Source organism: Cygnus olor, chromosome 8, assembly GCF_009769625.2.
Source record: "Cygnus olor isolate bCygOlo1 chromosome 8, bCygOlo1.pri.v2, whole genome shotgun sequence".
NCBI lineage: Eukaryota > Metazoa > Chordata > Aves > Anseriformes > Anatidae > Cygnus > Cygnus olor.
The window spans coordinates 5,412,757-5,434,164 of NC_049176.1; the positions used below are offsets into that span (position 1 = coordinate 5,412,757).

Below are 21,408 nucleotides of genomic sequence, written 5' to 3' on the forward strand. Positions count from 1 at the left end.
AGTGATAGACATGATCAGAGTCCATTTCACAACAGTCCAGTCTAGTAAGAAGGAATGTGATTTGCAGATACTTCAATATTTTTGGTGCCGTGTCACGGGAGCATTCTGAATAACTAAATACTAGGAAATTCATAAAAAGTCAAACAAGTAGCATTATTTGTTTTCTTTAGTCAGATGATTTTAAAATGGTTAATATTTGATAGCACAATGATAAATATTTTAATACAGTATATTGCACTCAGTTAGGAGTAGATCAAAAATATACAAAGTAAGCTCCATGAAATAAACTTTTATTAGGAACATGAAATAGAACATAAAGCTTGATAGCAATTACTGTTTAATCTATTCACATTTGGAAACGTATTGAAGAGGAAATTTATAAAGCAGTTAATTGTTATGAATTATTAAGTGTTCATTTGAACAGTGATGAGCAGGACTACTTCTCCTCTGAAAATGTCATGCTTTCCTTTCAAGCCTGCTCAGTGGCCATAACTATAATTTGCCTGCTCACTACCTTTTTATGAGAACTGAAATAAAAAGATCTATACCACCACAGACACACCCAAATGGGACATTTTTTATAAAGGGGCCTTAAAAGGATCATTTAGGAGTACGTAAAATAATCTCTATTCTACTTAACTGGAGATAAAAACTACTGACCTGATGCAATTAAAGGTAGTTGACACTTGCTATCTTGCCATCAATATAACTGATAGCAATGCTGACAGCAGCACATGCTAATTATTAAGGCTTCAGGATTTAGAGCTTTAACTTGGTTTACACATGTCCAATTACAACTCCTCCAAGAGATCTTTCTGTTCATGCTGATAGCAATATGAAAATCACAGTTCAGTTTAGAAAGAGCTGATAGGTGTGAACTTGCAAGGTATTGACTGCCTTCCACGAGAGGAGCTAGCCTCCCCCAGTGCTATTATGCTATTAAAGGTAAATAATAATAAATAAATCTTGCCTAGCTTCCACCTTCAATGGATTTCAGAGTTCTTCTAGGTACAGGGGGCACACCTGATGTTAAGGTGCATTTCTGCCCTGAATTTTAATATGCTGAAAGGATTTAATCCTAAAGTAATCAGCAATTTCTGTCTTCAGGTTTCATAGAATCATAGAATATCCTGAGTTGGAAGGGACCCACAAGGATCATCAAGTCCAACTCCTAGGTTTGTATTTCTACAGAGCTGAGTACTGTAGTATCTAACAGCTGATGACATGCGTTTAATGACATAGTGCAACTATTTGAGGTACTTTCCAGAAGATTTTGGCTTTTGTCATTGACAGTATTTTTAATGAGTAATCTATATAGGTGAAATAAACTCTCATCAGACAACATTTTAAAGAAATTTAGTTGAGCTAAAAGAGTTTAGTACCAACAGGTTGAGTACTTCAGCAATGAATTTCTGAAAATAATCAGGACCTTTCAAGATCTGAGCTTTTAACTCAAATGCTTAACAGAAGTGCTTTTTTTTTTTTTAATATTATTTCCACTTCACTCTATTGTTTTCTGAGCATCTTACCTTGTCTATGGTAAAGCTGGTCTTTAAAACCTCTCACTCCTGTGAGTCATGTTTTTCTTCACGTTTGCATGCTTATAGCCACTAGAACACCTTGCAGTAGAAACCTGAGAAAATCTGCACTGAAGTCTGCACAGGGATCAGTTTAATCCAGTTTTCTGTATTTGACAGTAGTATTGAGTGGTATTTCATTCACCACAAGTATCCAAACTCTAGAAAGCTACTGCTTAGTTACTTTCCTAGCCAAAGAATTCATCAATATCTTCATACTTAGTTGGTCTCAATGTGACTTTTATCCACTGATTTGTCTAATCACTTCTGGAGACATTCATTCATTCCAAACATCCTGTTTGGATAACAAAATTCACTGTTCCATTATACAAAATAGCCATAAAATTCACCATTTCATTATACCAAGTGTCTTTGTTTTAACCAGCTGACTGACAATTTCATTTGGTATTTCTTAGTTCTTGGGCAGAAGAGGTAAAAGGTAGTAAGAATAAATGAATGATCATGTCCAGTTCACCTTTGCCAGAGCATTTATGATTTTATAGATGTCTGTTGTATTTTTCTTCAATCTATCTTCCCTTTTTTATGCTGAGGAATACTAATCTGTTTAATCCCCCCTTTACCTGCAACAGTTTATATCTATGATCAGACTTCACCCTACCGTTTTTGGTAGTACTATATACTTTCTCAATATGCAGGACTTAGACTTAAAGAGATAGGTGCATCCTGAACTCATATGGTGGCATTGTGGTGTTTTCTGTTTCATTCTTTTTTCCTGTCCTAAAAATTTCAAGATTCTATTCATCTTTTTGACTGATACAGAGCATTAAGTCAAAATTGTCAGTAAATTACACGGAACTACTCTTAAAGTCTCTTTCTTAAATGGTAAAAAGCCAAATATCTATAGAGATAGAGGATTTTGCTATACATTACTTGTCAAAAACCAATTTCATCTACCGTTTTATTGTACTATAACCCAGCATCTTAGAAATTATTCTGAAGATCTTTACAGCCCCAATACTTTTGTAATACGAACAAACTTTATTATGTTACTTTTCACTCACTTTTCTAGCGCAGTTCTGCACGTATAATTCCTGACGTGATTCTTACAGGACTAAGTAGTAGTCTCTTTTCAGTTGAAATAATTGACATTTATTCTTACCCTTTTTCCCATTATTTAATCCATGATTATACCATGAAAAAAAATACGCTTATTGCATGACTGCCTGGTTTCTTTGAAAAATGTTACTGAGGGATCTCGTGAAATGCTTTTGGAGATTCATGTTATCAACTTGATCACCTGTGTCCACATGCTGCTTACCAATTCCTTCAAAAAATTATCTCCTAGATTTGTGCACAACTATTTCCTATGATTTCCCTCTACCAAAAAAAAAAAATTTGCTCTTCCCTGCTTATAATGCTTACTCATCTATTTGCTAATTCTGTTCTTCATTACAGTTCCCATCAATTTGCTTGCTGCAGAAGTACTTACTAGTCTGTAGTTCCTCTAACTCTCCTTGGGGCTTTCTAAAAATCCCGTCTGTAAAAGTCCCTTCTTGTAGTTAAGGAAGCCAGTCTTGGCAATTAAATTAGTAAAACCACAGGTAAGAGAAATTTTTTTTGTTTTGTTTTGTTTTGTTTTGTTTTTTGTTTTTTGTTTTTTTTTAATTGGGTCAATATTACTTGTTTCCTGTAATCTGATAGAACACACTGTTCTCCATTTTTTAAGAATGGTTTGCATATAATTTGAGGTGCCTCCAGAGTTTGTTCCCATCAAGAGAGGCAGTGACATAGTAATTTCCTGAAGCTCTTCCACATACTGAATACTTGACAGACTTTTTTTCCATGAACGTATCTTGTACACCATTCATTTGTTCTAGAGACTTCCCGGGAAGCTTCTACTTCTGCTGTGTTTCAAAAATAATAATAATAAAAAAAGAACTACTAATTTTGTGAATTTAATGCATCACTTTAAATTCTTTCTGGCCTTCCTTGGTACCTTAACATGTTCTTAGATCTGAAGTACTAGTGTTGATGCTCTTTTCTTTTTTCCTTCATTTCATTATAATTTCAGAATTGTTATTCTTTCTTTACTGTTTGTAAATAAATCTCTTCATAAAGTTTTCCTTTACTCTGCTGCTAACAAGGCAATTTTTATAACTATACTTTTCAATAGTGGTCTTGGTTTTGATACTCACTTTATGCTGCGTCTATAATATGACTGGCTCACCAAATCATCTGCAAGCATTATGCCCCTTTAGCTTCTCCTAGCATTTATTTCTAAAAAGTGCATGCATGATGATATCCTCTTACCCTGGATCTTTACCCTTGAGACATGTAACCTTGCAGTGACTTCATATACACCTTGAAGTTAAACATGCAAGTAAATATTTTGACAAGGAACATGAAAATGATAAAATTAGAAACGAAATCTTGGTCTCATAAACGTCAGTCCAGCTTTTTAGTCAGAACTTCTTAGTCAGACTATTCCTCTTTACTGCAGATGATTTAGTCAAGCTGTTCATACGAATAAGAACCTTGAAAGTGAATGAAGTTTTGCAGGATTTACCCAATATGTATTTAGACGGGGCTGATAGCCCCTACGCAAGTACTGTGATGTTCTGTAAAATGTTAATGGTATTACTCCTTTCAATCTCTTTCATCACTGCAATTTTGAAGCACGATTTTGTTGATTTCAAACTGCTCTTCTCTCACATTGGACTACATCTAATGGCAAAATCGTTTAAAAAGACTTTTAATGGGAGCGGAGTCAAGCCCACTGTAATTATGTTGGCTTCTAAAGAGAATAATTAAATTGTTAATAAAACTTTTACCTATAATCATCAAGTGAGAAGAGAAAGCTGTGACAGTGCTGGAAGTTTAAAGATTTCTACAGAGAATAGGAATGAGTATGATCATAATTCAGATGCTGGTAATTAACGTATGTAGAAAGTCTATCAACTTGGTAAATTACATTAAAGGGGCCGTGTTCATTCATATGATGATTAAAGCATTACGCCCAAAACTATTTTGTGTTTTTTACAACTGCAGCTTGAACAAGTACTTCTTTATATGCTATTTTCTTCCTTTTTTTTTCTTTCTAACAACTATGTCTTTTTGTTCAGATAGAAGTGAAAAGCTACATAAAAACAACTGCGCTGATGCCATTGGCTGAATCTAAAGACAATATTTTGATTTGTACTTGTCTTTGCCTATTACTTTACCCATTCCATTCCCTTTCTAGAGTTAGTGGAGTAACTTTGCAAATCTTTCATGCTTTTCAGACGTACACAGATGGCATGTGTTTTCCAGATGTAGAAAGAAAAGTATAAAAAAAATATGTCTGCTGATAAACCAAAATATTGCTCCAGCTTATGAACCCAGTGGTAGAGCTGTGTACCGAGTATCTCTGAATTGTAAACAGAAAGCCATCATTATCTTTCTAGGACTCTTAGCTGCTAGCCCCATTTCTTACTGTAGTTCATACTTAAATTTAAAGGCTTTTCCAATGGACCCCAAAATCTATTCTTGCACTTCAAAACTGCTAGGCCACTTTTACCCATATACACTAACCATTTTCAGCTCCCATACACACTGACAGGCGTGGGAGCAACCAACATCTCCAGTATTCTCTGTACAGAAATAGCTGTCTATTGCAGACAATTTAGTTGGGTGTTCTGTTAATGAGATGCTTCACCATTGAGCTCTGAATATTATACATACTTTAAATGGGAAATGAACTTCCCTTTAAAGTGAGAATATCTTGAAATAGGACTCCTACTTTGAAGAGTTGAAAATTTCATTTCCAAGGAGAGTAAAGAGTTTCACCACATGTAGCTCTTTCTTTCAAGAACTGAAGCTGCATTTTGATAGTGAGGCAATAAGCACTGACTAGAATCCAGAGAGAACAAGTTACTCTCACAAGGTTCAGAAAACTGGCTTACTTCCTACTGATTTCAAGAACAAGAAAATCCCACAATAAGATTTAAACTGGGGCCATTAGTGCAAGGAAATTCATATTGAGGGCAAACATAGCATCCTTAAATCAGCCCCATTGTGTCGACATTATGCAGCAAACTGCAGCTCTCTGCAAAAGACTTCAGTTCTCAGAAAAAAATCATTCCATATATCTTTACAGACAGATTACGAAATTGTATTGCAATGGAAATGTCTTTAAAAAGAGCCAGGTGTTTTGAAATGACTCAAATTACATATGCAAACATGGCAGTTGGTACACTGGGAAGACATCATGAAACACAGGCATGTACACAGCATAATTTCTGAAAGGGTTTGGAAATTTGGATCCAGATTTACACCACCTATCAGAGTAAAGCCATATAGTGCTATAATTTTTGTGCAATGACCTGCTAGTTCATGCAAAGCCCTTACTGATTTAAAACACAAATTAAAAGATGCTTAGAGAAGCGTACTCTGTTTTTATCTTTTCTTTTATTCAGTGGCACTATGATGACTTAACGATGCTGCAGCCCACGCCTGCTCTGCAGCATTAGAAGACCTTGACTGTGTTGCAGATAGAAAACACTGAGCCAGCCAAGATGTGTTGTGCACCTCCCTCACCTTCTCCCACCCATCCTGGCTTTGGCCCAAATACCTCTCTTCCAGTTCCAGCCCCTTCCTTTCAGCATTCATCTTTTTTTGATTCTAGCAGATACTCATTCCATAGCTTTCTTGCAGTCTTCAGAAAGCCATCATCCCACTCAGATCTGCCATGTTACCACTTAAAAAACACTGTCTCACACAGGCAACATAAAACCTCTGCATTTCACACTCCACTCATGCTCTTACTTCACTGTGCCTGTCTTTCAAACCTGATCAGGAAACCGTGCTGGAGTCTCTCCTGCCCCAAGACCATGTATCTATGCAAAGGTTGGCATTACCTGTGACATGATGGCTAGCTGTGCTTGCCACGTACCTCCATGGAGCAGGAGGAAACTCTGTTTAGCCTCAGTGTTTGATCCTTCATAAGAGTCCCGGCACAGAGCAGTCCTACAAAAAGTCATCCTACCTGGAATTACAGCCTTTTCTCATCTTCCAACATCATGTGTATGCATGCATCCATCACCTGGGACTCTACAAAGGCATGCCATAAACACTGGTTCTCACCGTAAGAGGGGGGTGTAATACAGTTCTGGAGGAGATTTGTGAGCAGAGGAGGCAGATTTCCATTGCAGTCCTTGCCAAATCTGCTGAAAGAGAAGGATGAACGTGTGATCAGAGCTATGGGCATTCAGCTTCTGTAAGGTAGGGGCACACATGAGAGGATGGCTTGGGACACAGGACAAGACTGGACTGGAAGAGATAAGCTTGTCAGGAAATACAGCTTCATTATCCAAATAGTATTTAGCAGAACTCTTCCTTTTCTCTAAAAGTCCCTCAAGGAAAAACACTCAGACTCTTTTAAATAATCTACATTTTAGAAGTACATTTTCATTGTGTGTAACTCTTCCTTAAGGTGAGTGTATGAGTTAGTAACATTGTTATATGCACAGCATGAGAAAGAAGATTAAGTTCTTGGCTGTTCAGTCTCACATAGGAGTGGAAGACTTGTTGAGTAAAGCAGTTACTCCTTTTCAACATGAAGCTTGAATGTATTGATACAATATATGTATCGAAATATGTAACACTGATTATAAAGCAACTTATTTTACCTGTGTCCAGAATAATGGAGTCTGCTATTATTTTTCAATTCTAGCCTAATAAACTAAATAATAGCACAATAAACTAGCACATTCTAGCACAATAAACTAAAAAATGGAGAAAATTTTAAATACAATAAAGCAATTGCTTCTAAGTGAAATCATACTTTGCAGTTCTCTGTTCCTTGAGGATCTCAGGTTATTTCAGTCTTCACTAATAATTAAATTCTAACACATTTGTGCATCAAAAGTTATGCAAGAACCTTCCCCTCTGTTAAGCACAGAAGAAAAGAGTTTTTACTCTTAGAGTATTTTAACTCAAAACTTTATGTGTGAATTATCTTAACGTTTTGTCATAGTAAGCACTATCAATACGCATGTTTAAACACGCTATCTTTAGTTCATTTGAGCATATAAAGAACTTTTCTGACAAACATATATGCACTGAGTGCTCTCTTTCCAAGTCTAAGCCAGGCCTGTTGTTACTCAGATGTTTTCTAAACTGTAGTGAAACTCTGTAGTTGATAAAAAAGAGATTGGTGCCATTGTTTAAATTTTGCAATAACTTATTAATAACAGCCTGCATAATAATATTGTGAAAAATATATAGATCAGCCTGTCTGTTGTATCTATCAATCTGTCAAAATGAACTGTGCATTTTAACTGTGTAGTTACCAAAACATCACTTTTGGAAAGACAAATAAATAACAGGGGCCTTTGAAATTTTAAAAGGCAGTATAATCAAAGACAGTTATTTTGTAGTGTGCTTTAGTACAGGAGTCCTTTGGACTTCACATTAAATGATGTGATAATGTAAGTCAGTTAAAAAAAATAAAAGTTGTTTTCAACAACACTAGCTAAGTTGATCACGTTGTTTACACCTGCACAGCATATTGCAGAAAAACTAGTGTGCCTGAAAAGGACTGTCTTGGAATGCAAATGTCTATTATCCATGCTTTCCCATCTAGTGGATGCTCTGTCATGAAGATGAATGCACACTGATACCTAGAGCAAGTCTGTGTGTAACAATAAATATTGTTGATGAAAACTATCATGAAGCAGCTAATAGTTTTAATTATTTAATGCATTAATTTATTAGTTCTCATTTTTGCTGAGTGCTACATGCCAGCTGTTTAAGCCAGTGAAAAGAGTAGTAAAGTAAATCATTACACCAATTAAAATCCCACTTACAGGACAGCATATTATCATCCAGTATATTTCAGAAGGAAATTATGACGTAAGAATCTGCCTGTTCAGTCTCATTTTTCAATTTCACTGCAATTAAAAAAAAAAAAAGAATAACGTAAGATTTTTTTAAATGCCAAGAGAAAGCACAGGAGACAAAAAAAGGATTTGCAAATCTTTACCATGTTTCTGATATATGAATATGAAGTTTCTAAAGCTCTGACCAGTCAGATTAAAAGAAGGTACATACATGACATCAGTATTTCTAACTGTAAGAATATCTAAACATCTTATGCAATTGCACACGCCACTTGTAAATGGACAAGATCACATATTCCTTTTTTAACTTGATAGTTTGTAAGCATTTTTCAACCTGAAACTCTCCAAATTCCCTTGGAAATAGTAAACAACTCTGTTGTTGCATTTATCTAAAAAACAGTGCAATGTAGTAAATAGAACTGGAATTCACGGGACCTATGTTTTTACCCTTCTTTTGTTAGCACAGGCAAATCATTTGGCTTTCCTTGGCATCAACCTCTCCATTGTTCACTGACAGTAATAACTCTTACTCATTCTGAAGAGCTTTGTGAGACCTACGGGGCCATGTTTTTATCCCCATTCCAGAGCTATCTCAACAAAAGCACTCTGAAGCCTTTCATCTACATTCAACACAGTATGTCAACGCAGATGCAGATTATCTCCTGATAATTGTTGCTTTAACGAAATAAAAAAATATATATTATCCCTCAAATTTCGTATGTTTTGTAAGAACTTCATAAATGTTTTACCTTTACATTGTAACTAATCTTCACATAAACTCTGAATGTTCATCTGCTGAGAGATCCTAGGCCATTTACGTTGCACACTTGTGTTTTGATCTTCTATAGTAGGGTATTTTGCTTGTGTCTTAGATGCCTCTGTTTTGAAAAATACATTTAAGAGGAACATATAGCAATCATAAATATAAACTTGGCTTTACTCTTACCTATGGTCACCATAACATAGCTGATAAATCACACTTAATACAGAAATATTTATCTATCAATTACCTCAGAGCTTCCTTTCCCCTTAATATTTACATATGCATTCCATGTTAATATCTTTGTTATTTATGACAGTGTAACTTAAAATTATTGATGTTTCCATTACAAACTCTATTTTATGTAGTTTACTTCATCATAACGTGTATTTCCATTAGATTGTTACTAATTTTTCAAAATGCTCCATGCAATTGGCTTTATTCCAAAGGAGCAAAAATAAGAAAGTTGAAACAGATTATAGATGACAAAAAACTTTAGAATAGCAGTATTTAAAAATTAATTTAGCGTTTATATAACACCTCTTTTGTGTAAAAAATACATAAATTCAACTAGATTATTTAAAAAGAAAAAACATCCACTGAAATGCAAAATTATTACTTTTATCTCGAAGAATTTTCCTACACCATTTTTCCCATTGGCATTCCCATCTGCAGGTGGCATAGAAAAAAAATCAGAAGAACCAACCTTATTGCATCTGAGTGATACTAACCTCATTCATAAAAACGTAGTTGTCAAAACAAAAAACAGGATATGCACATGCACCCATCTATCATATACTTGGGAAGCAAAAAAAAAAAAAACTAGGAGAGAATACAACAAAAATACTATCATTAAATAACATAAGATTATAATTTAATATTAAACTTCTTACCAAGGAACACTGAAAGCATTTTAAGTTTTGTCTACTAAGAACATCAGGAGCCAAGGCCATGCAGCTGTTTTGAGGAATACCAATACAAATATGTATCTTCAGATAAGTACTATTGGGGAATTCATGTCATTATTAGAAAAAGCCACCAAATTTGTCTTTCTTTCTCTATTCTTCCATTAAAAAAATAGGAAAATAATTTTTAGAATACTCATCTCCTAAAACATTAGAAAATATTTTAAGTTGCGATTGTCTTCTCTGATTTTACTGCCAAAAAGGATTAAGTGTGTAGGGACATTCCATGGGTTTTGAAAGTCTTCAATCCAGCATTCTCTGCGATGGACAGCAGGAAGAGAAGCTTTTGTCTTTGTAAGCAAATTAGAGTTCTGTTTGTATTCAAAACATTTTTGCAAGTCAAAAACCCTAGCGAGTAAACCTGAGGAATATTTATAATCACGTATTCGAATTGCTGACCTTTGGATGCTTCTGCCTTGGTTTGTTCTTCAGGCCGCCTTCTGCTTTTTTGTACTCTGTAGAAGTGATCGTTGTTGTATTTTAAGGAAATACTGTTGTTATGTATGAAGCTGAAAATATATAGCAAAGCCATCCTGCTAGCTTTCCAGACAGGACTGAATTAATTGCCTGACTTAAGATGTCTGATGGCACTGCTCAGGTGCAGGGGAAGTGGGCAGCTCCACAATGCTGGAAAGCCAGAACTTGGGGAGACCAAGGAGGGAAGTTCCCCAGCATGAGGTCCTGCTGCAGTGCCTGAGCAAGGTAAGCAGAGCAGCTTCAGTGGCAGCAAGGCCACTGGCTGCAGGTTGCCAGACGTGTCCCTTGTAGTGGGTTGGGTCTGGGATCATGCTGGGAAGTCAGACATAACAGGCAGGGGCAGAATCAACCAGGAGCAGCTGAGCCTGCCAGGTCATGCAGATGAGGACCAAGGCAAGGGTCTGAGATCAAATGCACTGGTGGGCAGAGGGCACTTGGGTGGAGGCCACAGGCAAAACTTTCCACAGCTCTTACTCACAACTACGGAATTTCTACAGCAGTAGCCTTTAGTGTTTCTTGCATAGCAGCACTGTATCAGAGCAGATGTCAAACACAGGCAGGGGAGCCACAGAGAGCTTTCAGGTAAGAGGGTTGCAGGCTACCCAGAAAAGTCACAGCCTGTTGGCACACCAAAGTACCCAATGGCCACTAGAGACCCACAGGCATCTTGACCCAGCTGGTCTCCTGGCACCATTCCCACAAGCTTGAAACTCTCATAGCTCTCACTACATATCTACCAGCCCTGTGCAAGCACCTGAAATAGCCTCTGGCACCTCCAATGGCAGTACCTGCATGTATTTGGAGAACCATATCCCACCTACCAGCTGTTCAGGGCCTTTTGATGACCACTGCATCTTCTGTATCTGAGGGGTTATTGCACTTAGCCAATTTTTATTGATAGTGGCTATATCCAAACCCTGACCTTGCTGTTGGCACTAGAAAAAAAAAAAAAAAAAAAAAAAAGTAGATTCAATTGCTTCTCTTCCTACTTAAGGAAAGAGAAGACAGATGGTTTAAGAATGTTCTAAGATAGAAATAATGGCACCACTGCTTACAACTTTTTAAGTGGAATATGAATGATAGGGGCATGTAGTGTCCCTGTTGAGTAACTAACGTTATGTTGAAGCTTATTGCTCTCCTGAGATTATCCTAAAATATGGTGAGGGTCATACCAAGTCAGTGGTAGTCCTCCATTAGCAAAGCAATAAAAAAGCATGAGGATTTTTTTCCCCCTTTGAGAATCATCCTCTTTTGGAGAAGTATAAAATCAAAACTATCTAAATCATACAACTGAAAGGTTAACTAACCATTTCCTAAAACCAAGGAAGATGGAGAGGTTTATCTCAACAGTAATTTTTATATGATGAAATCTGCATTTGTTTTCAGCCATTTTAACAAGCTATTTGGTGTTGTTTCAGACAAGGCTATTATGACTTCTCTATCATGCAAGAGTATGAAATCCAAAATTCATCTTTCTCCTCATCCTTTTGACAGATTTGATGCATTTCTTCTCAATATCTTTTATTACTTAAATCCAAGAATTTTAGATTAAAAATACAGATGGAAAATGAGAAAGCACAGACATAGCCTGTGAAATAGAGTAACTTTCTATCTCCACTGTCTTTGTACCATGCTTAAAATTAAGTTTGTTCTGTAGAGGATTTTGCATTTTCAGTAGCAAAGCAATCAACTATGGTTACCCATGTGAATGCCAGGATAAATCGGTACCTATTTACAGGAGAGAGGAATCGCCATCCATTCTGTGACTGTACACAGGAGACAGCTCTGAATAGAAGCTGCATCTTCTAAGTAGAAACTCTGAAGACGTTTCCTGCAATTTGATTAGAAATAGTTTTGTAGTGAAAATTGTGCACAGAGACCAGAAATTCCATGTAGAAAAACAATCCAAAAACTCTACCAGAAACTTTCAGCAAACACAGTTTCTTCATTACCCACCTATCATTCTCCTATGACTTAATAAAATGGGTTTTATTTTAAAAAGTGTCATTTCAATTGTGCCTCTAATTGGCATTTCTAAGACAATTCAAGATGGAGATGTCTTCCTTCAGAAACTATTCTCACTTGGTCAATGTTGATTTCCTTGTATTGTTTACAATTTAATTAAACACAGCATTGTTTCAAATTTGCACCAGAGATCTTTGTATTAATGTCTGTCATTTTAAGACAATAATTGTGACACAGTAAGATATGCCTTAGGCTTGTACTTGTCTACACTAATTTATTTTGTCTCAACTTCAGACTGCACCTTGGTGGATAAGTACAAACCATTTCTCTTCCCATGCTATCAAAGCGATTTGGCAGTGTCATAAGGTAGTCTTACTAATCCCACTGCAGCAAATGGTTAGTTAGTATCACTTGACAAAAATATATCATTATGGATATATTTGGTTTAAAACAGCAATAGCTGTTTTTCATATCAGGTATCTCTGGTTCAGAAACACTCAATAAGTCTGATCAACACTTCGATATATATTCATAGTAGCTAAACATTTAAAAAACATTTAGAAGTAAATGTAACTGGTAACAATAAAAAATAAAAACCAATAAATTCTAATAATAATCTAGTAGTAGACCTAATTGGGAGAAAAGTAGGGGGAGAAATCCTAGTGACAAAATCTTTAAGTCATTACTAGACACTGGTTATTCAAATTAGTAAGATGCTTAAGTTACACAAGTTTGAGGTTTTTGTCATGCAGTTTGCAACAGTAATTGTAACAGCAATTGTGAATATTTCAGAAGAAGCCTGACTACTTAAAATTTTCCCATGCACTTATGTCCTCATTCCTAATATTTACTTTGTATGTGTGAAATCTCAGAGTCACTAGAGCTCCACACAGAAATCCTTGAAACATAACAATAGCAGAATTGAGGTCCTTTTATATTGCACAAAAATAACACTTAGGATTGTTTCCAAATAATGGGGAAAGTTGTTGTTGCTAACTTTGGCAGGCTGAAAATATTTTGATTGTGGTCACCTGTTCTGAAACCATTGGAAACAATTTTAAACCTCTGCATTTGAATTAGACTGTTTTGCATGCCCCAACTTCATTAATGTGTATTTAACAAATACTAGGAAAATATTATTCATACCTTTCCTTGGTGACTGCAGAGGTTTTCTATTGCACATTTGCTATACGTATGCCTAGATGGCTGTACCCTTAATAGGCATACACACAAACTTCCTTATTTGTTGCAATTTCTTTTATATTCTATGCTTGCTTGCTTTTTTTTTTTTTTTTTTGGGGGGGGGGAGTTGTTTTCATGGAATAGAATGGTTTTGTTTTAAACCGTTTAAGTGATTACATTTTTACAAAATAATGCCAACTAGTTACAGAATTTTTATAACATTCATAGGAAGTAATTCTGTACTTGACAAGAAATCACTTGTGCTTGGCCTCAATTTACTGAACTTATGTAGCAAGATGAAATCTCCCAATTTTTCCAGAGCATTTCAATTCAATGTGCTGTTCGCAGATCTCTCTATACAGACAACCACTGCATATATTGAAACTTCCTATGAACGTAATTACCAAAAACATGGGTTCATTGTTCTGAAACAGTATTTGGTTAGCATGTGTGCTAAAAATCTATCCATAAATGAATTCATATAACATTCGTTGCTAGATAGGAAGCAGCAAGGAAACAGATGCGTTAGAAAAAAATCAGCCAAGAATAATTTCTTCAGCCACTAGACCTGTGACCTGCATGCTTTCAAAGCTACTAACAATGGCTGGAATCCAAGGTCAAAAATTCTCATTATTTCAGTAGTGTCATTCATACAAACTACTGAGGAATAGTACGGAAATTTCACTGCAGCAGAAATAGGGCCAAAATTTGCTTCAGTCCTTTAGAATAGACCAAAATGGTGTGTAATATATTCAGAGCTGTCAACCCACCAGCCTGTCCAGGGACTATAATACTCAGGATCTGGGAGACAAAAAAGAGATAAGGGAAGAAACAGTCGTGAGAGAGCGAGCTGTAACAAATATCACAAAAAGAGCACATGGAAGAAAAATAGCGATGGGAGAGATCATACAAAACTTTGCTTGAAATGAAAGGCTTAAGAATTCAAGAAAGAAAAAAAAAAAGGACCTCTAATAAAAAGTTTGTTTTTATTTTTTCTGTGACTTCATTGTTAATGATCTTTATGCTGTTTCCATAAATAACAAACATTTCAAAATCAACACAGATTTTGATGCGGAAAGGGAAAACCACCTCTCAGATCAAAAAAAAAAAAAAAAGGTAAAAGATATTTGGGTTTTGTTTGTTTGATTTTATAAGTTAATTGCCCATCCTTTCTCACGTTCATGTGGCTAACCCAGCTGAATAAGAAGCGTCTGTAGGCAAGCTGTACAAAAATGAAGGTAGTATGAAGAAAGGTACATTTATTTTCTCCCCTCTTGGATGGCCCTCAGGAAGGATAGGAGGCTAAAAGAAATTGGGTTTAAATCCAATATGATATTTCCTGTCTGAGCAGTAGACAGACCAAAAGCTCTTTGCATATTCTTTGAAGATGCCCAGACACAGTAGCCAGAAAGAACATAAGCCAATAGCACAGTGCTGTGTCTGAGGTGATCAAAAAGAACAAGACTTGCATTTGTGTTAATGTGTCTACATTTCTGCTTCATAGCTAAAGCCACCCCTAATATAATCTCTATCTATTTTTTTTCAAGAAGCTGCAAAAGTATTAAGGATGCGTTTTGGACAGACTCAGAAATTTCCATGTATTATTCAGGCTTGAACAGTTAAGAAGAAAGTAGACATTTGTCAAACATCTACACTACTCTCAATATAGTTCATTAAATACCTAATATAAATTCTGTGAAACACTCACATATCACTTACCCCTTGAACAGCTTGAGCTGGTTGAAAGACTAGATTTTTTTTCCCCTTGTTTTCCTTTTATATTCCATTTACAAATTTAATGACAATGGAATTACAAACCAAATAGTTACTTGTGAATATTTTTGTATTTTGAAGCAAGGTATCGTTTGGTATTTAAAAAGGTCTTATCCTATAAAAAGAGGCTTCAATATCTTACTAATGATTACTTTGGAAAACAGGCTTAAGTTTTAATTTAAAAATAATAATAATCTCTTACTAATTCCAAGCACTTGCTAGTTTATAGGTGTTTTCCCCCCGGAAGAGAAAAGCTTCAAATGGCTACCCATCTTTACACATAGCTTTTTTCTTTCTCATTTGTATAGTGTTTTTAAAGATCCCATAATCAAACTACAGCTTAGATCATAAATTGATTATTTATGAAAAAAAATAAATTTTCCTTTATTTTACATTAAATATTTCACTTCCCACAGTAGCACTAGAAGATCTGGAGACTGTGCTCAGAAATACCCCTCAAAAAGCCTATGAAGCTCTCCACAGCAAGTCAGATGTCTGTTTTGTTCCTTAAATAATCGATTTGATGCATTGTCTTCTAATTCATGAAGATCTGCCAGCAAACTCACAGCTAGTTTAGCCACACAAGTCTTAGGAGTCAAGTATGACTAATTCAAAATTAGTTTTTATTTTCATTGTTTCTTCAGTGTTTCATTCTTTGATCAGAATTTGATACCTGACACCTTTCCGATTACAAAAAAAATTTAAAAAATGAATTGTCCAAGCATAGTTTTGGACACCAAATGCTGAACATGAATAATCAAGATATAGGTCTTCTGTGATTCACAGCTGGTTATCAGAGTCCTGCCAATAACATCAAGAGCAGGAGGATGGCAGAGCTGACCTTAGTTCCTAGCTATGCTCACAATGTAGTAGTTCAAAGAAAAAAAAAAAAGACAATTCAGTTCTGCCTATAAAAGGCAACCTAGGCATCTTTACACTAGAATGCGGTTCAAAATACATCAGTTAATCCTCTTGCCTAAACAGTCAACAGACAGCAATTCTTTCACAGTTAATTCAGAGGCACTAAGCAGACGATGCAAATGCTCCCTTTCTACTTGCATTTATTTTGATACGCTGAAAAAAGGGCTTTTCATTAATTGTTAACTTTTAATAGCCAATGACAGAGCTAAGGCAAAGCTAGTTCGACATCTCTCAGCAGTGGAGGCGGTATTTCACTGTTTGGTGTATAAGAGTAGGCCAGAGCAAAGTAGGTAGAAGGCAGAAAGGGTGCAATGGGCAGGAAACCCTACCAGGCATGTGCTGGACTCCACCAGTCCTACCTGCACCCTCCAGCATGAGTTACAACAGTTGTCCTTGGACTTCAACACAGAGCAAGGGGTCTCCAACTTCCTGGCCTCCTGGCCCCATTCAGCAGCTGTCTTCTCAGAGTAAAACAGAGAAGCCACTTCTAAAATGTGTTATAATATGTATCCTAGCAAAATATCACATTAACATCAGAAACATTACTAATTTTCAAAACACCAATCAATATACTTGCCTTTCTTTTGTCTTGGCAGAATGTTGACTAGCTTTATTTAAGGAATAAATTTTGTTCTAAACTTCAGTGAAAACACTCCAGTGAACATACTTATTTCTATGTTGCTGATGTGCTACACTCATTAGCTACAGCAAATCCAAATCCAAACTGAAAAAACGTAATAATGGTTAGCTAACAATTAGTTAATATTTAAATTTTAAAAGTCATCCTTGCCATGCCCTCTGAAAGTTGGGAATGGTATTAGAGTTGGTCAGAATAAAATTAAAACAAAAGTGGCAAAAAATAAAGGGATTTCATTTCACAACTGTTTTGCTTCCAAATCACCACAATTGCTATCTACATAATACATACATGTGTGTATGTATGTGGGTGCAAGAGAAAGAAACACAGGATTAAACTAAGGGAAAAAAAGCTTTGATAACACAAAATTAACAATTCAATAATTTCCAGCTGCAAGTACTTTGCTAAGAATATTAAACTCTACTGTATTTACTTTTCTGCATTTCCGTGGGCAAAAACAGTACACAAGAAATACTGGAGAGAAGCTTTTGATCCATCCCTTAAGTACCTTAAAGAAAAACTTTAAGTAAGAAATAAACAGTCTGATTTAAAACTTCAGTATCTGTAACATTATATCCAAAATTTTGTAGACAACGATAATTAGAGGCATTTGATAGCCTGCATCAGTGTGTCAGACAGCACCGTCACCCATATCCAGCAATCTGTAACAACACAATCAGCATCTGGGTTGACGTCCTCCTAAAATAACAGGCTATCGTTGTCAATATAAGTTTAAAAATGGTACAGCTATCGGAAAACAAATTTGTGTTACTAAATACTTGGAAAATTTGGGACAATATATTCAGGGCCAAACATGAAGTGAAATATCTCATCTGCTGTTTAAAAAGTGGTACTTAATTCACTATTGATTTGCACCCAATTATTTGAGGCAAACAGTCAGTATTGATGGGACACATATTTCACCATTTTCATTGCCTGAATTGTAGGAAGCATCGCAGCAATGAGTAGTCCAGAACAAATAGGTACAGTGGCTGTACCATCTGGCAAATTATTTTGATTTTACATTTGATATGGCTAAATATATACAATATGAATAATAAGGTCAGCTTTAATTATCTGTTATAACTGAGGCTATATAACTCAAATATTGACTTAAAATCCAGTTCATTTTTTCAGCCTGTTGCCATTATACTTTTCTGGGTTGTTAAGCTCACCACATTTATTTGGTTGCGATTTACTGTTCCTTGTGCATAATAAACACTTTGTTATAATGAATATACAGAACATCAAATTCAGATGTATAGATGCCACCCATGTATTGTCTGTTGCACCTTAATATTCAAGTTTTGATGTCACAGTTCATAAACTGGACAATTCCAATTCCAGAGCACTTAGTATGGAGCTTTGATTACTGAAGTTATCACTAAAAAAAAAAAAAGTATTTAGTTGTTCTCTCTCAAGTACATCTGTGTGAGTTTGTAACACACTGCGTTAGTATTTGGCCCACTTGGATGCATAACATTAGAAAGCAGTTGTCAGAGCCCTTCCAAAATGAGAAAATGTCTTTTCTGAAAGCAAGCCAGGACAGATAAGATTGCCAGTAACATTCTTGGTACACAAAATTGTATAGATTTATGTAGACCTCTGTCTCTTAAGGACATAGGCTGTTTGGATTTTAGTTTTCATAATATTTGGGTTGGTTTTAAGAACAAGTTAACACTTATAAAACTGTACTTTTTGTAGAACTAAATAGCAATATGTTTAAAGTAAAAGGAAGAATATTTTCTCCTATTCTGAATTAATAAGGTTATTTCCAGGTTAATATTTGTATAAACAGCATATAATGTTAAGTTTGTCTCAACCAAACCATTCCTTAAGGGAAAATTTCTACTGTTACATCCTACCTAAACAGTAGGTGCAAAATATTTATTAAAATCACCACTCCCATGTAAGACAGAGCTGTAAGCTAGCGCATATTGTACTAGTGTTTTTCCCTGGAATAAAACACAGATTGACACGTTCAAGTAGTACGTTCCTCTTGTTTCTATATAGTTACCGAGTGAAATATTTTGACTGATATTTAGTAGTTAAAAAATAAAAAGCTGCCAAATTTTCATATACAAAGTGTGATGCATCTCTCTAAAACCACTGCGTGTTACTTTCTCTCAATTCTTTTGTCAAATCTGATTTCTGAAGTTGTTACATCAGGCTACAATGTCTAACTAGGATAGTTTTGTCAGATACCCTTGTACCAAAGCAACAAACTTACTTAAGAATAAATATTTGATCTGTAATGGAAATAACAACTTGATCTTTTATTTCCATATGTACACAGCATAAAATCCCCATCAAATAGCATGCTGATATTCCTGCCTGTGCTTGCCTTATTTTTTGCATATTTTTTCAGATCACTGATACGTGCAATTCTTGATTACAAAATCCTGTCTTCTCATACAGATCTTTTTACTTCAGCAAAGCCACATTGCATTTTTAACCACTGCTCATGTTGTCCAAAAGCCTTAAGCACCTTGCCTCTTTCAAGTAACAACAAACTCACCTATAGTTCCGGTTCAGTAGTAACTATAAAATAGCAGCCAATGGCACAAAGCAGGTATTAATCTTCATATTTCATTATTAATTCATTACTAATATTAATTTGTTAGTTAATATTCAGCAGTCTGAAGTGGATAAGATTCTCCAAGACTACAGCTTAAAAAAAATGAAGAGAAAATAGCAAATAAACCAAATTCAGACTTGAAGTTTTTAAAAACTAGAACATGTCCCCTGCTTACATGTCTCAGGAAGAGGAGGGAGGCATGAGATGAGCCACTAGTGTTTTAGTTCTGATTTTAGTACAGACTTTCTCCTGTAGCTGAACTTATATTTACTCTGCTTTTCTCTCCCTCCCTCCCCTGCTATCTTGCAGCAAATGTATGTGACAACGAGCTCCTGCATTGCCAGAATGGAGGAACATGCATCAACAACGTGCGATGCCAGTGCCCTCCAGCCTACACTGGCATTTTATGTGAGAAGCTGAAGTGCGAAAGGGATCCAGGAGGCTGCAGCCAAAACTCCGGCCAGGGGGCAATATCTCACGGTCCCGTATTACTGCTGACTGCCCTACTAGGAGCAACTGGGCTTTGCACATGCTAGGCTCCGTATGGTTGATGGCATCATATTCGGACTGCTTCAAAAGAACATGCCACATGAAAACAAAACACAACCCAAGCGTTTGCTACTGAAATTTAAAAAAGGAAAAAGAGAAAAAATACCACATACAAACTAGGAAGGCCTAACTGAACTAAGCCATATTAATCAGTTACGGACAGTGCTCTGAGTCAAGACTGTTCCCCGCAACCCGAGACAAGTTGGCAGCAGCCTATTCTGTCAAATCAGCGCTAGCTGCCGAGCTCACACAGGACAAAGGGCTTCGACAGCCCCAGAAATGGAAACAAAATTTTAAAAATGTTTGCTACTCCTCTCTGGTGCGCTACTGTACCTCTGCCCGGTGTGTGGACCGACCAAATAAAGGCATTCTTTGCTGTCAGTGCATTGTGGGTATAAGGAAATCTGTAAAAGCTGCCATATTGGCCTGCTTCAGTCCCTGAATCCTTTCCTACCTGTGCTTTAGTGAACGTTGCTCTGTAACCCTTGTTGGTTGAAAGATTTCTTTGTCTGATGTTAGTGATGCACATGTGTAACAGCCCCCTCAATAAAACTCAAGCCAGTCATATCCTTGTATAACTTAGCAGCACTGCATCAGTAAGATGCTGTGTTCACCTACTGTACAAGAGTGGCTATAGGACAAAGTGTATTTATCCTTTTGTATTCAAATGAAGTTATTTTTCTTGAAATAATGTACAATGTAGATTTTTTGTATTATTGCCTATTTGTGTTACCAGACAATTTGTTAACGTATTTAATTCTAATCAGATAAGAGAAAAATATTACTTTTTATTTAGTCCTTTTCTTTTACCTTTATTTAATTGTGCAGAGATTTCTCTGTATGGGCAACGTGCTGGCATCAAAGAATATCAGTTTACATATATAACAAGTGTAATAAGATTCCACCAAAGGACATTCTAAATGTTTTCTTGTTGCTTTAACACTGGAAGAGTTCAAAGAATAAAAATTCCTGCATAAACAATTCCAGGATTATGTATTGCTATTTCTTAAGACCTTTTAGGAAAAAAAAAAAAATCATTTTATCACCTCGTATGTGAAAGAACAGATTCAACAGTAGAAATTACATCATAACAATCTAACCTACTTATATTTTTTACTACTGTCAGTGTTTTTCCAAACAATTTGAAACAAAGCACATCATTTGCTTGAGGAAATCGAAATCTTA

General features: G+C 35.7%; 1 protein-coding gene and 1 long non-coding RNA gene across 10 annotated transcripts in view; one reads left to right on the plus strand and one right to left on the minus strand.

Annotated features, from left to right (window-relative positions):
- The window catches only part of NTNG1 (netrin G1), a 156,804-nt gene extending 135,613 nt beyond the window's left edge, over positions 1-21,191 (plus strand). For all 9 annotated transcript variants that reach the window (XM_040565176.1, XM_040565168.1, XM_040565169.1 and 6 more), the window contains one exon: positions 19,984-21,191. In XM_040565176.1, coding sequence (XP_040421110.1) covers positions 19,984-20,210 — 227 coding nt within the window. In that variant the 3' untranslated portion in view covers positions 20,211-21,191. The remainder of the gene's footprint in view (positions 1-19,983) is intronic.
- LOC121073802 lies at positions 3,986-9,462 on the minus strand. Its single transcript, XR_005821952.1, has 3 exons — positions 9,166-9,462; positions 8,384-8,467; positions 3,986-6,739 (listed from the first exon to the last, which is right to left on the minus strand). It is a non-coding gene; the product is annotated as an uncharacterized LOC121073802 (long non-coding RNA).
- Positions 21,192-21,408: the final 217 nt, after the last annotated feature.